This window comes from Hippichthys cyanospilos, chromosome 17 (genome assembly GCF_059441005.1).
Source record: "Hippichthys cyanospilos isolate Australia breed blue-spotted pipefish chromosome 17, RoL_Hcya_1.0, whole genome shotgun sequence".
NCBI classification, from domain to species: domain Eukaryota; kingdom Metazoa; phylum Chordata; class Actinopteri; order Syngnathiformes; family Syngnathidae; genus Hippichthys; species Hippichthys cyanospilos.
Genome location: NC_142385.1, coordinates 8,222,035 through 8,236,356, shown reverse-complemented (window position 1 = coordinate 8,236,356; position 14,322 = coordinate 8,222,035). Strand labels below are relative to the sequence as shown.

At 36.7% G+C, this 14,322-nt stretch overlaps 1 protein-coding gene across 1 annotated transcript; it reads left to right on the top strand.

The window, feature by feature from the left end:
• The first annotated feature begins 8,634 nt into the window (after positions 1–8,634).
• On the top strand, positions 8,635–14,103 carry LOC148409421 (ras-related protein Rab-5C-like). The gene is made up of 6 exons (XM_088439408.1): positions 8,635–8,780; positions 9,655–9,941; positions 11,282–11,433; positions 11,806–11,928; positions 12,004–12,097; positions 13,378–14,103. The coding sequence occupies exons 2-6, from the start codon at positions 9,770–9,772 to the stop codon at positions 13,515–13,517; spliced, it is 681 nt and encodes a 226-aa protein (XP_088295534.1). The 5' UTR covers positions 8,635–8,780; positions 9,655–9,769; the 3' UTR covers positions 13,518–14,103.
• The last annotated feature ends 219 nt before the right edge of the window (positions 14,104–14,322 follow it).

Sequence of the window (14,322 nt, the reverse complement as noted above, 5' to 3'; positions counted from 1 at the left end):
GAAAGAGCAGCAACGACATCTGCAAGCGCGCCAACTGATCACTTGCCGACTACTATCTGATCCTCTGATTCCGTCTTCAAGGTTTGGCTAAAGTGAGTTCAACATTCCGAGGAGTTACTTTCATCAAGGATGATCCGGCATCATGTTCCAATTTATTTCCAATATGAAGGTTCAAGTGGGAAACACGTGGCCGCATGCTGTTTAATATTGAGACTTTGCTGGAACTCAGAAGTAAAACTAAAACATCAGCTTTGAATGTTTTAGTACACACGCGGGTTCTTTCTTCGTCTTTCGGTTGTTTTTTTTTTCAGTTCTTCGCCCATAGGCAGCTTTTTGGTTTTCATGTCGGTTACTCCACGGGGTTGAACCCTTTAAGACCCGAAAGCGTCAAACTCCAGTCCTCGAGATTGATTTATTTGTCTGTTTGTTTTTTACTGTCAGAAGTTCATTTCCACCAGCATGTTTTTTTAAGTTACTGCCTGTAAAAAAATTGTTTTTCACAAAATCAGGATTATAGCTCCAAAAATCAAAAGTGAGATTTAAAATGACATACAATACATAGAGGTAGCTGAAAAATGGACTAAGTTATTGTATTTATCTTTTAATGGTGTGCAACACCTATCCCTTACTTTCATATACAGTTATTTTTCGCACTATAAGGCGCACCTAAAAGCCTTATTTCTTTTAAAAAGCTGATGGCGCGCCTTATAATCCGGTGCGCCTTATATATGGGTGAATATTGAGATTGGGATTTGTAGATGGGGAATGAAGTGATAAAGTAAGCTTTACTTGTTTCTTTTGTGTAATTACAGTTGAACAAGGTTGCTCATATTGACGTTGAGTTATTATGCTATTGAGAGTTTACAGTTATTATTTGAGTAATTATTATTACTTTGAGTGTTACTATATACTATATATACACACAATTACATACAGTATACTGTATAACAAATTTAATGCGACAAACGTTTAAACAACATCTTATTCATTTTATACATCATTTTTATCTTTTTAATGTTATATTTTTAAAACTCTTTTTGAATGCAGCCATTGATTCACATATTTTCAGCTCTATTTCATAATTGTTCCACAAATTTACAGATGGGTACACACATTTGTTTTACAACACAATTAAAAAAAAAAAAATATATATATATATATATATATATATATATATATATATATTTTTTTTTTTTTTTTTAATTGTGTTGTTTTTATATATATAAATATATTAAACATATATATAATATATATAATATATATATATATATATATTATATATATATATATATATATATATATATATATATATATATATATATATATATATATATATATATATATATATATATATATTTTTTTTTTTTAATTGTGTTGTTTTTTCTAAATTATCAGATGCCCATTTCCACCAGTGGATTTTTTTTATTTTATTTATTTGTTTACTTATTTATTTTAGCGGAAGGTACTGCCATTAAAAACAAAAATAAATTGGGGTGAAAAAATGTTTATTTTTTAATGTCTTTTAATTAAAAAAAAAAAACATTAGTGCACAGGCTTATAAACTCATCCTTAGAAAAGCAACATTTGAAACTGCACCACAAATTTCAAGTCACACTCATCGTATACCCATACTTGACTTCACGTAGTCATTTGGCGCACCTTCATCAAACAAACTTTTGAGGGTAAAAAAAAAAAAAAAATCATTATCATTGCATTAAATTTTGGGGGGAATTGGCAGGAACAGGCTTCCGTAATGAGATTCATCAACTGAAATTTTGACAACGGTTTTTGTCAACAATTTTTGACGTCAACGTTCAACAGCGACAAACGAATTGACCTTACTCCACACTACTGACGAAAGTGTTTTATTGGCCGCTCACGTATAGAATGTTAAACCAGTCGCCTCTGCGCTCAGCTTGAGCCTAAGAAGAACCACCAAGGTAGAAGAATGATGGCTTCAGCCTCCTGCCTGCCATAATCTCTTAATAAGGCCTTGCTTCAATTCACTTTAATGGAATTTAGAAGCAAATAACCCGTGCTGTCGCTGCCTAATGGCAAAAAAAAAAAAAGTATAGTCTCTGCAGATAGCAATGCCGCCTTTCCTTTCCAGTGGCGCTGTTTGAGATAATTAGAAAGAAAAAAAATGGAATATTGCATAATGGCAGCTTTGCTCTTCAAAGAGAGCTTTTTAATCATATTTAATAACCTAAAATACACAATACATCAAAAGCCGACTTGGGTGTGTCGGATTGGACGGGTGCCAGTGTCACTAATGAATTCTGTTGTTCAAGCAACATGCTTTGTCCCGTCCCACAAAATATACGCTGACACATTTATGGCTGTAGAAGAAGACGTGTCGCAACCTTGAAAGTGACGACTGACACACATGATCAAAGATGGCGAAACAAACTTTTTATATACCAACTCCTACTTTGGAATAGTTGGAACGCAATCAGCGAAAGCGGGGCATCGGTGATCAGAAGAGAAGGTTACAGGCCGGCGCGCTTAATCATGGGTCTTCCATCACCATGGCAACCGCGTGTGAAATTCTGTACCGCTCGCGGCTTTATTTATTAATTATTTTTTATTATCTTTGGATGCCCCTGCTGAAAGGGACAAAAACTATCTGTTCACTTATTCATCACACGCACACTTAGACACACGCACCCATACATAAAGACTCAGCCGCAGGTTGCCGCGGTAACGCTGTCACTTTGACTCGCCTCAAAGCCGCCTACGCTCCCCCCCTCCCCCTTTAACCCCTTTCCAACACCTGCTTTTGTAATCCTGTGTCCGCATTGGCGACGTGTTCCGTGCACTTGGACCGCAGTTCAAAAAGAAAGAAGCCGAAAAACAAAACAGATGTTTGATCCTAAACACGCACATAGAGAAATCTACGATTTTCCCTATTGCTATTTTGTGGATTTCTTATACTACTCGTGAACATTTCAGGTATACAGATTTAAGTGCAATTTGAAACTTTTTTTTGGGAATACTCACTCAAATTGAAATTTAAAGTTGCATGAATTCCAAGTGTTTCCGAACCTACCAGTGCTTGAGGCTTTGCAGTCTTAGTTACGCCATCCACCGCTAGGGTCACCAAAATGTATGCTATTGATGGCAAAAAAATGTATTTATCTCATTTAAACATATACTGTACTTTATAATCCGTATAAAAAGGCAGAAGAGGAGAGGTTCTTTGCAGAACAGGTTAGACTGAGCTAACGCCTTTCTTCTGCAGAAGATCAATTTTCCTGACTCAGATTGTGCTCTTTGTCTACAGTCTCTCTTATTGATAAATCAGACAGTTATACAGTAATAACCAGGATGCGTACTGAAACCTGAGACATCGCAGTTTTAGTCTTTCCATCCACCGCCGGGGATATCGGAATTTGATATTATAATAACCAGCGTGCATTCCGAGTGTTTCTGAATGTAAAAAGCTAGCTTGCATTTCAAGTGTTTCCGAACCTACGACGCTTAAGTCTTCGCGTGTGTAGTTACTCCATCCATCGCTAGAGTCACCAGAATTAACGTTGTAATCGTTAGCATGCTTTCAGAATTTTTCCGAGCGTACCGTAGCTTGGGGAATCGCGTTTATGGTTACTCCATCCACCGCTAGAGTTACTTGTATTGATATTATAATAGCAAGTGTGCTTGCTGTGTATTTCTGAAAATACCAAAGTTTGAGGCATGTGATCCAGAGACGAAGGTATGCCAAAACTCAAGTGATAATTTCCCACTATTCAAACAAATTATTCAAACAAACTTCAACAACATTCACACAAATTATTTCTACAGCAGCCACAAAGCTTCACCAATAGAGGGTGCTAACACACCACGAAACAGCCGTGAAATCCTTGCTCGGGGATTCTGTGACATCACAGCTCTGAAAACACCTGAAGACATGAAAGCGGATGATTCAAATGGCAGAGAACCTTTTCACAGTTGGATTTAGCAATGAATACGATGTTTAGCTATTATCTAGCCACTTTTTATTGACAGTAATATTTTTGTAAAGCGTTTGAGAGGTCGTGAGAAAAACTTTTCAGTCTTCACCCTCCTAACCTTTAAATCAACGCCCGACTCATATGAATTTTGTGAGACCTATGCAGGTTTTTAACAAAAAATACAGATTTGACAGGAAATTAATAATGAATAATATTGCATGTGCATGCCCTGTGCATTTAAATTATTCACAGATTTCATACATTGTTTGAAAGAAAAATCAGAATGGATTACATGGCCTAGTGCATTTAATTATGGCATTAATCCTTGTCAAATGTAGTAGTGATGTCAAGGTCTATTCCTTGCACAACTTCTTTGAATTGTTCACCAAAGCATAACTTGTAAAAATTACATTTGCTTTGTTTGAAATGACATGTTCATAGAATGACCTTATCAATAAATGTCATTATATATTGTTAAAGGTACTAGTTTACGCGATCAGTGGTTTGCAATATTTCTGCAATTATGTACCCCCTATGAAGTAAATAACACTTTTGCAGTGGTATTTCTAGGTGGATTTTATTCAATATCTCTGGAAGATAGCTCGTGTAACATCATCTATTAATTTCTGAGTCATCTGCCGGAAAATTGTGTCACGAGTGACAATGCACATCCGTATAAAACACAGTTTGGCTTTGCGTGAGTTCATGTTCTAATTAATTTGCTCTTAATTTGAAAAAATGTACTACTCCTATCACGGATGGATTAAAACAGTGGTTTTCAACCTTGTTAACAAAACAAAGGTGTACAATATTTTGCTAAGGTACTATGATACAGTTTAGCAATTAGTTGCTTCATATTTTAATTAAATTGTTAATTTGAAAAGAACACTGTTCCTAAAGCAGCAAAAAACATTAAGTTTGTTTTGTTGCCACCTGCTCGAACCATGTTAAAATTTCACGTAATACTTTATGTTCAAATTAATTTGCTCTTGATTTGAAAAGAACCAATTACTGATTTGCTGATACCTGTAGAAACCCTGTTAAAATTTCACGTACTCCCCTGTAGGGTCTTAATGGACCCTAGAGGTACTAGTATGCCCATTTAAGAACCAGTGGAGTGGATTTATTGTAACAAATAATAACACTGTCCTTTGTCATTTATCATCCATCTGGACACTTTTTGGCTGATTTAATCGGTCAAGCCCCACTTGAAACATTTGGAGCACACACTAAAGAGAAGATATACTGATTGTAATTCCGCGTGCCTTCTTATCCAACACCAGGCTGGACTTCAAGGTGACACTTAAGACAAAAGCAACATAACACTGCCGCAACTCTGACCTAAAAAAAAAAACAAGAAGAAGCAAGTATAGGTCAAAGGTCTTGTTTCATATTAACAAGCTTTCAAAATCTGCTCCTAATTGGACCATAATAGAGGATTGTATGAGGAAATTAACAGTCCAATCATCATAACCAATGCTGACTGGCCCTTAAGTGCATGTCTAAGATACAGTATAAAACTACATCACATGTTTCATTCTGAAAGCTTAATATAAAACATATGTCGTGTAGAAACTGGTACAGACATATGTGGCTGCTTATTAAAAACTGGGAATGAAGCCTCATGCAAGTTTTATCCAATTAGTGTTTGTTTTTCATTTGATGCCAGCATTCCTCATAAAGCCGCATCACGTTCAGTACTTTCCAACATTGTTTTTTCTGGATGGCTTTCAACGTTACCTAATAACTGCGGAGTGATTATGATTTATTAATTTGCAAATATTAATTCATGCTTAACTCTTAATTAGGAATATCCTTGACAAGTCTCTGTAGGGCATTATTTAAAGAGTCATGATGGTGAACAATTCTGAATCCATGTTGAATCATTTGCAGTTTTTGAAAGATTAATAAAACCATAAACACCTAATAAAACTGAGTGTGTGCATGTGTTTGTCTATATAATTATGTCAGGTAAAAAATTCATTAATTACTAAAGTAACGGATTACAATCTTACTTAAATAACAACAATATTTGATTACTTTAAGTAATTAGTTTACATAATTAAGTACAAACGTGATCAATTGCATAAGACACTCCAAAGTACCAAAGTTATTGATTAATTTATGCACTTAGGTAATATTACTTACAGTAATTACTTTTAGTAGTTTAGTACCTAAATTAATCACTTTCTTACACATAAAGTAATTGATTATTTCAGTGCTTTAGTCCCTAAAGTAATCACTTTAGTACTAGAATACCTAAAGGAATCACTTACTTTCATTCTTGATTATTTAAACGAATCAGTTTATTTAATATTTAATTACATAAAGTATTTGATTACCCTAGTACTTATTGTATTTAGCACCAGCCGTTTTTAGACTCCTTTTTGAGCAGACTACTTGAAAAAAAATCTAAAATATATCAACAAGTACCTGTCAAAAGTACATCTTTGGGATTAAATGAGTTAATCCAGAATTCAATCCCCAAATTAATTTACCATAATATATTTTATGCATCTCCACTAATCTAAATGCGGTATTCCGATTAATATTACAGTACTCCGATTAATACTGCTCAGGGATCAGGTAACAACCAATCACAGCTCAGCTGGCCAGCATAATCAATTGCAGAAAGCAGGTGAGCCATGATTGGTTGTTCCCTTTGTCTTGAGTAACTACGACGCCGTTGTCAGTCGACATCTAGTGTCAAAAATTGCGTTGTGAGAGGGATAAAAATAATTGACTTTTGCTGCTCAATTAATAAACCATAAATGCATTGAATATTATATCTTTTTTTCATGAGTGGAAGGATTGCTATGATGTTGTCGTGCAAAGAGAGACCCACTGAGTGATATTCACCTCAGGGTCCAGCGTGATCTTTGCTCTGTTGTTCCATCACCCGCCCACTAGTGATCCAGTGGCATTTTAGAAGCTCGGTCTCCGCATGCATCCAGCCCGGTGGCTCCAAAATCAAAGTTTGCCCCCCGAGGTGAACTTTATTAATATTCCCAACCTCCACTCCCCAACCCCCAACACAGTCCCTGCTAGCCTGATCGCTATGGTGAGGTCAAAGCTCATGTATGGTCTAATTCGATAGTCAACCGGATTCGTGGCAGTCACTGCATTAAAAGGAAAGATGCCTTCAAATCGTTTGTGAGTTTCAAGGCATAAAAGCAGTCCACATTCAAAAATATGCAAACCATTTGGATTTACCATGTGGATGTTTTCCCAGGCCCTCTGACCCAAAAATTTGTAGATACCTGGGGCAAGGAAAAATATGATTTTGTGATAAAGTGAGTCTTTTCTGCAATTTCTAGGTCAATATGTTTGAAAGAATCCTGTAGCTTTTTTTTTTTTTATTATTTTACGCATGTACATAATATAAACGGCACTGCAGCAACTGGTTGTGTTTTTTTAAATCACTTGCTGTATATTGTCATCTAGCGGCTAATAGAGGGATTACAGATGCAATAAAAGTGAGTAGTTTTTTTTAAACACATTTAGCTATTAAATAAAGAATTATAATGATGATGGCCTTTAAAAATGTTTTTGCCCTACCCAGCTTGAATACGGGTTTGCGTTGGATTTTTTTTTCTATTTATTTGATTCAAGGTCTTTTTTTTTTATGGTTGTTAAACCGGTTATGGTAGTACCTCAGAGATAAGACATAGGTATTTATTCATGTTTGCAAATTCGTTCATCCGTTGGAATGTTTAAAGATATAATTTCTTTTTCACTATGTAACGGATGGGTAGGACTTAAGGAAATTAAGATCAACTTTATTGAGTGGATTTCAAGTTGATTTAAAAGTTTGATTGTAATCCTATTGTTTTAATGGATGAGTATTTTTTAAAGTTATTTCATAATAAGTGAGTCAACCCTTTTTTTTTTTATTATACAACAATTGGCTCTATGCCACAGCTCTGTTTGTGGAGTATGCAGCAATATCCACCTCTTTTCATTCATCTCAGGGTACATCACAATTGCTCAGGCTTGTGTAACGAACAATCAGGGCTCATCTATTTTTTAAGTTTAGCCATGTAAAATTGAGCTGTAATTGGTCGTTACTTTACCTGAGCCCCGAGCAACAGTGATGTCATTTTAAGTTGCCAGCGTGTGAAAAATGGCCAGTGTGGCGGACACTAGGACCATGTCTCTCACCCAGTAGGCATGTCTCTATGATCCTTTGATGCTTTGAACCTGTTGGCTTTGTCTTTGCTGTTTTGGACTTTGTTGTATCAGTTTTGTGATGGCATGCGAAGAGTAAAGAAACCACACGTTGCTGTGCTAGTGGAGATCTTTACTCTTCGCATGCCATCACAAAACTGATACAACAAAGTCCAAAACAGCAAAGACAAAGCCAACAGGTTCAAAGCATCAAAGGATCATAGAGACATGCCTACTGGGTGAGAGACATGGTCCTAGTGTCCGCCACACCACTTCCTTTTCGATAAATGCAGGTGGATTTTGCAATTCACTGTCATTTATATACCATAAAAACAACATTAATTAGAACGTCATCTTGAAATTACTGAAGAAAAAAAACATTTTATGGTTAAGAAAATGTTTATGGTGAATTCCCTTTTAGACCAATTTTTTTGAGACCCATAATTGCAATAGCCAAACTCACCAGTTGGTGGCAGTAGTATACACTCGGCATACAAGCAGAGTAAAGATAGTCGACACAGAGGAAAAAGTGACACAAGGCGGAAGTGCAACATTTTTGTTGTGCCTGTCAACACTTGGCTAGCAAAAAAAAAAAGGATTAAAATTGTTGCTGCGGAAGACTGACATGATCTTTGCGGACTTTTGACCGAGCTTACGTTACTGGTAAGAACTTTAGCGCGTTAATTATTTTGTTTCGGCTGAAGTTTTCGTGGGAGCCGACAGGTAGTGGGGCTGCTAACAGGATTTAGCCTCGCGGCTAATTGACTGTTGTTTATACACCTCCCTCACTGAACAAAAGGTAAACATCAGACAGGTTCACTGTGTAAATTGATTCATTTATTTCTATATGATTGGAGTCCCTTTTTCACTGAAAATAGTTATATCACCCTTTCCAAAAAGATTGAGGAGAATAATTGCTACATTATGACGGATTAAAAAAAACCACTGTGGGCAACCTGGGCCTTTGATAGAGCGTTCGTGCCGTTTCAGTTTGAATTTCTTGTCCAGATTATATTTTAAAGTAAAATGTTACCACGTAGAAAAGTGCGCAACACATCAACTAACTTTGGACGTGATAGCAAAAAATTAATACGCCAACGAAGTTCTTTGTAAAACTAAACAATAGTGTCGTTTAAAACTGGTCACCATATCAAAAGTGATTCATTTTGACTACTTGGTCAACATCCAGGCAACGAACAAAAGGTCATGTAAAAGCAAATGTAAATTTGCATTGTCAAAAGCCAAAACATTTATAATAGAGTAGAATAGAATACAATGCCTTTAATTTGATTGTATAGCTGGTATACGATAAAACTGGGAGTGCCGCTCCAATTGCTGTATATTAAGTAATTATGAACTGTAAAAAGAATCAAAAAGACAGAAAATAAAATCATGATTTTACAGTTTTCTGTGTGTTCTTGTTTTTTTGTTATTCAGAGCAATAATGGCTCTGCGGAAAATGGTCACACGAGTGGTGATTAACACAAATTTGCAAGTGTGTCATTTATTTTATTTTTCTTATTTGTCAAACATGCAGCAGCTTCTGGAGTGTGATCTTCGACTTCGCTCACCGCCAGTGCCTGAGTCGCCAGTCTGGTTTCATTCCAGTCCGGGGCCGCCCCATCCTTAAACAGCCTCATCCATCTGTGTCAATGGCGGGACGTGGCGGCGGCGGCGCGAGCAGGCCCAACGGCGCAGCGGCGGCCAACAAGAACTTCCAGTTCAAGCTGGTACTGTTAGGGGAGTCGGCAGTGGGCAAGTCCAGCCTAGTGTTACGCTTCGTCAAAGGCCAGTTCCACGAATTCCAGGAGAGCACCATTGGAGGTCAGATGTCAAAGACTTTTTAATTTTGATTTCCATTTTGACTTTTGTTTGTCAAAACAAGTTCATTTGAATTAGTTTGTAGGGCACCATTTTTTAAATGGCCTTATTGACTACAGTATTAACTGCAGCTGTCAAAATTAATTGACAAGTAACCCATTATCAAAATAATTGCCAACTGTTTTAATAATCGAGGAATTGGCGAGCTATTGTTTAACTTAAAATTATCCAAATCTTCTTATAGCCGCCTCTCAGCATTAGTTATTCTCTCATGTAGTTATTCATAAGAGCTGATGCATTTTATTCTGTTTTTAAGTAAAGAATACATTTGAAAAGTTCTGTTTTCATGTTGGAAAATGATGACTGAACCATTAACTGAATCAGTTCTAAAAAAAAAAAATGTCTCTACTAAATTTTACTAAATAAAAAGTAAGTAGTCAGTCAATTGCACTTGGGGAAAAATGTTTGAATGAATGTAAAGCGACATTTTATCTGGTTAATCAGGGAAATAATTGATAGAAAAATTGATTCTAAATATAATTGACAGTTACAGCCCTTATTATCTTAGAATGTTTGAAAACTATTAGAAACCTTAAAAATGAAGGTGTTTCCAATCTTTGACTGTGTGTCTCCTCTCAGGAAACACTGCACAAATCTGACAATATTTACTGTTAAGAGGTTTATATCCCGAGATTTCGGACAATGTTAAATTAAACAAGATCTACAAATGATGAATCGAATCTCAAAATAATGACCAATAAATTAATTATTTCAAATGGATTTTGTGGGGTTCCGGTGACATCATCAGCGCGACTGGCAACCGAGAGCGATAGCTCCCTCGAGTAGTACCGCATTTTGTCCCTCGAAAGTATCAAAAGAGATATAAACTTGGTGAAAATTTATTAATAAGAATATGGGGAGAAAGGAAGCCGGCAAGAAAAGTAGCCCAGAAGAGCCGACAACCGATAAGAATGCTGAAAAAGATCCTCTGGCGCTGAATGCGAAGGCTAGCCCTCGGACCAATGGGGAGGCCTGGTGAAAGTTTTGGAGGAGATACGGGACTTCCTCAGGGACATGGTGAACATATTACAGAGTTTTCTGCTCATTTTTAACACTCTACCAATAGAAGTGACTCATAACCAGTTAAATGAATGAGATTAAATTACATTGAAATATATATGGAAAAATAAGTAACCCAAAATAAGTAAACAGAAAAAAAAATCACTCACAAATCATTTCAATCGCCTATGTCTCGTAGCCCCAAAATAATTTTGGTATAAGAACGAAGCAAGATAAGAATTTCTGTCCTCAGATTGACATGAGTATTTTTTTTTTCCTCCAAGCTGCCTTCCTGACTCAGACGGTGAACTTGGACGACGTCACGGTCAAGTTTGAGATCTGGGACACGGCAGGCCAGGAGCGCTACCACAGCCTGGCTCCCATGTATTACCGAGGCGCTCAGGCCGCCATTGTGGTTTACGACATCACCAACACGGTGAGTCACACTACTGTTTGCACACTCATTGTCCAAATATGTAATTGTGAGGCAGGGAGAATTTTACACTGCTAATTTGCATAAACACTTATGTGTTATGAAGAAAATAACGTGGTGGTCTTTGCGGGGTCTGGAATGGAGAATCATTTTTATAATCATTGATTAATCAGTTATCTGAATTTTATTATGCGTTAACAAATATCTGGGCAAGGGAATGAGTCCAGGTATCACTCACTGTGCCTGCTCACAAATCAAGGCAAAAAAAAAAAAATCAGCCATCCGACGGATTGTATCTGGAAAAAGTGATGTTCCCACTGCGTATTCAGTGGTACAAAAGTGACAGCGGTGCGAGTCAAGCTTGTTGGTCCTCAGGACACGTTTGTGCGCGCAAAAAATTGGGTGAAGGAGTTGCAGAGGCAAGCCAACCCCAACATTGTCATCGCGCTGGCCGGCAACAAGGCGGACATCGCCGACAAGAGAGCGGTGGAGCATCAGGTGGGGAAAGGAGCCCTACGTACCAGCATGTACTTCATTTGCCTTCAGTTGACACCACCCACGTTTTGTCTTCAGGAGGCACAAGAATACGCTGAGGAAAACGGGCTCCTCTTCATGGAAACTTCAGCCAAGACTGCCCTCAATGTCAATGATATTTTTATGGCTATTGGTGAGTATTCAACAAAGGATCATAAAGTATCAACGTCATCATTTACCTATGGAAGTGCATTAGGGCCAAAAAAGCTTGGCAGGATTTTGACTTTAAAGTCTGTGTTAGCTCTGACTTTAAAAAGGAGAATTCTCTTTGATCGGTATGTAAATTAAAAAGTAGCTAGAATTATAAAGAATAAAGTCCGAATTTTGACTTTAATGTCAGTCAGAGGTCTGACATTAGTCAGAATTATGAGATTCATGCAAAGTTTTGAGAATAAGTCAAAATTCTGACTAAAATCTGAATTTAAAGACTGGTTAGAATTCTGACTAAAATGTTCATATTTTAAAAGGCTGTCTGCAACCAAATTCCGAATATTCTCAGAATTTTGACTTAAATGTGAAAATGAGTTCTTATTTTAAAAGTCAGAATTCTGACTTTAAATTTCAGTCCGAATTCTGTGAACAAAGATTTAAAATTCAGACAAAAAAATGTTCATAAAGTTAGAATTGTGACTGTAGTAGGAATTCAATCTGTATACCTACTGAATGCTAACCTTTGTTCAAAATCAAGTTTTATTGTCATATGAATAGTAACACTACACAATAAAATTCTTATCCTGTTCAGTCTTGCATTCCGCATAATAAAGCAAATAATAAAGTAGGCAATAAAAAACTAATTGGGAAATAACAGCAGTGATAATGAAGCACTAACAAAGGAATAGACTCACATTCTGAACATATTATGGAGTGGAAGAAACTATACATGCTGTATGAGGATGATAGTGCAAAATATTATGTAGTTAACAGATTCCTTGCGCTGTGCGGGATTTGTAAGATGCATGTGTGCATGCGGTAATGTTAAAATTCTCACTTTAAATTTAGGATTATGAAAAAGAATATACCGTTAAATACAATTAATTTTTACTTTTTACAAAATTTAAAAGTCAGAATTCTGACTTTAATTTGAACATTCTGCCTAGTCTCCGAAATCCCTCTCGTCAGAATTCTCACTTTGATAAAGTTTGTCAATTAAAGATAATATAAGAATTCTATTTTGACTTCAAAAGAAGAATTCTGACTAGCATCGTCAGAAATCTGACTTAGCTGTGACTTGAATGACTTTGGCCAAATTTGAACAGGGTTGTTGAACTCTATTGAAGTCAGAATTCTTTTTTTTCCTGCCATTCCTTGGCCCTAATCCTCTTCCTTATGAAGCCATGTTACATAAACGACTAATCGTTGAGTTGACAAATGGCGACCGCCTCGTTTAAACGGCATGCTGTTTCATGTGCTCAGCCGCCAAGCTACCAAAGAACGATCCTCAGGCGGGCGCCGGCCAAGCGGGCCGGACCGGCGCGGGCGTCAATCTGCACGACACCGCCTCCCAGAGCCGCAGCAGCCGGTGCTGTAGCGGCGCCATCGGCGGCGGCAACTAGAGCCTTGGTGAGGACAACAACACTTAAAAAAAGAAACACTGGAGGACAGGCAGAGCCCCTTCGCCTCCCCCCTCCTTCTTCCTCTTCCTCCTCTTCCTCGTCTGCTCTAAAACTGAAATTTAGAATGAGCTAATGTGGATCCTCTTTTTTTTTTTTTTTTTTTTTAAGACAAGAATCACAAGCTAAGTGGGATGATCCCTTCTGACTGGTTTCCTTCCATCTATCTACCTCCCTCTTCATCTTCATCACTTCCTGTTTCAAAACTGTCTTCAATTATTTTTCTTTTGGTGAATGATTTTTTTTTTTGGTCTCTTCCCATTTTCGCGTGGGTATATTGTGTGTATATTATGTATGTTTATGTGTATATAAAAACACAGTATATATATTTATATACACACATGAATACTATATATATTATATACTGTATACATACCGTGTGTAGTAGCTTTCATTGACTTCCCTTTTCAGCAATCACCAGAAAACAGAAAAGAAATTTCATAGTGATGGTTGACTTCGACATTGATTGGAATGAGAGTGGTGGAAATAAGGTGTACACATAAAATAGAATAAAGCTCATGCAAGATCATTTATTTTGGTGTGTGTTATTTGATTCTTTGAACTCACTAGTTAGTATAAAAAGTCAACACATCCTACTTCAAATGCTAGGATATCGTGATGCGGAAAAATGGGAAGGTAATCCCCACCCACCCCCTTTTCACCAATATTGTGACCAGTTTGTCCAAGTCAAATGTTGGGGGAGGGGCACAGTTTTATCTTTAAGTTCCCTCTCGAAAATTAATTTACA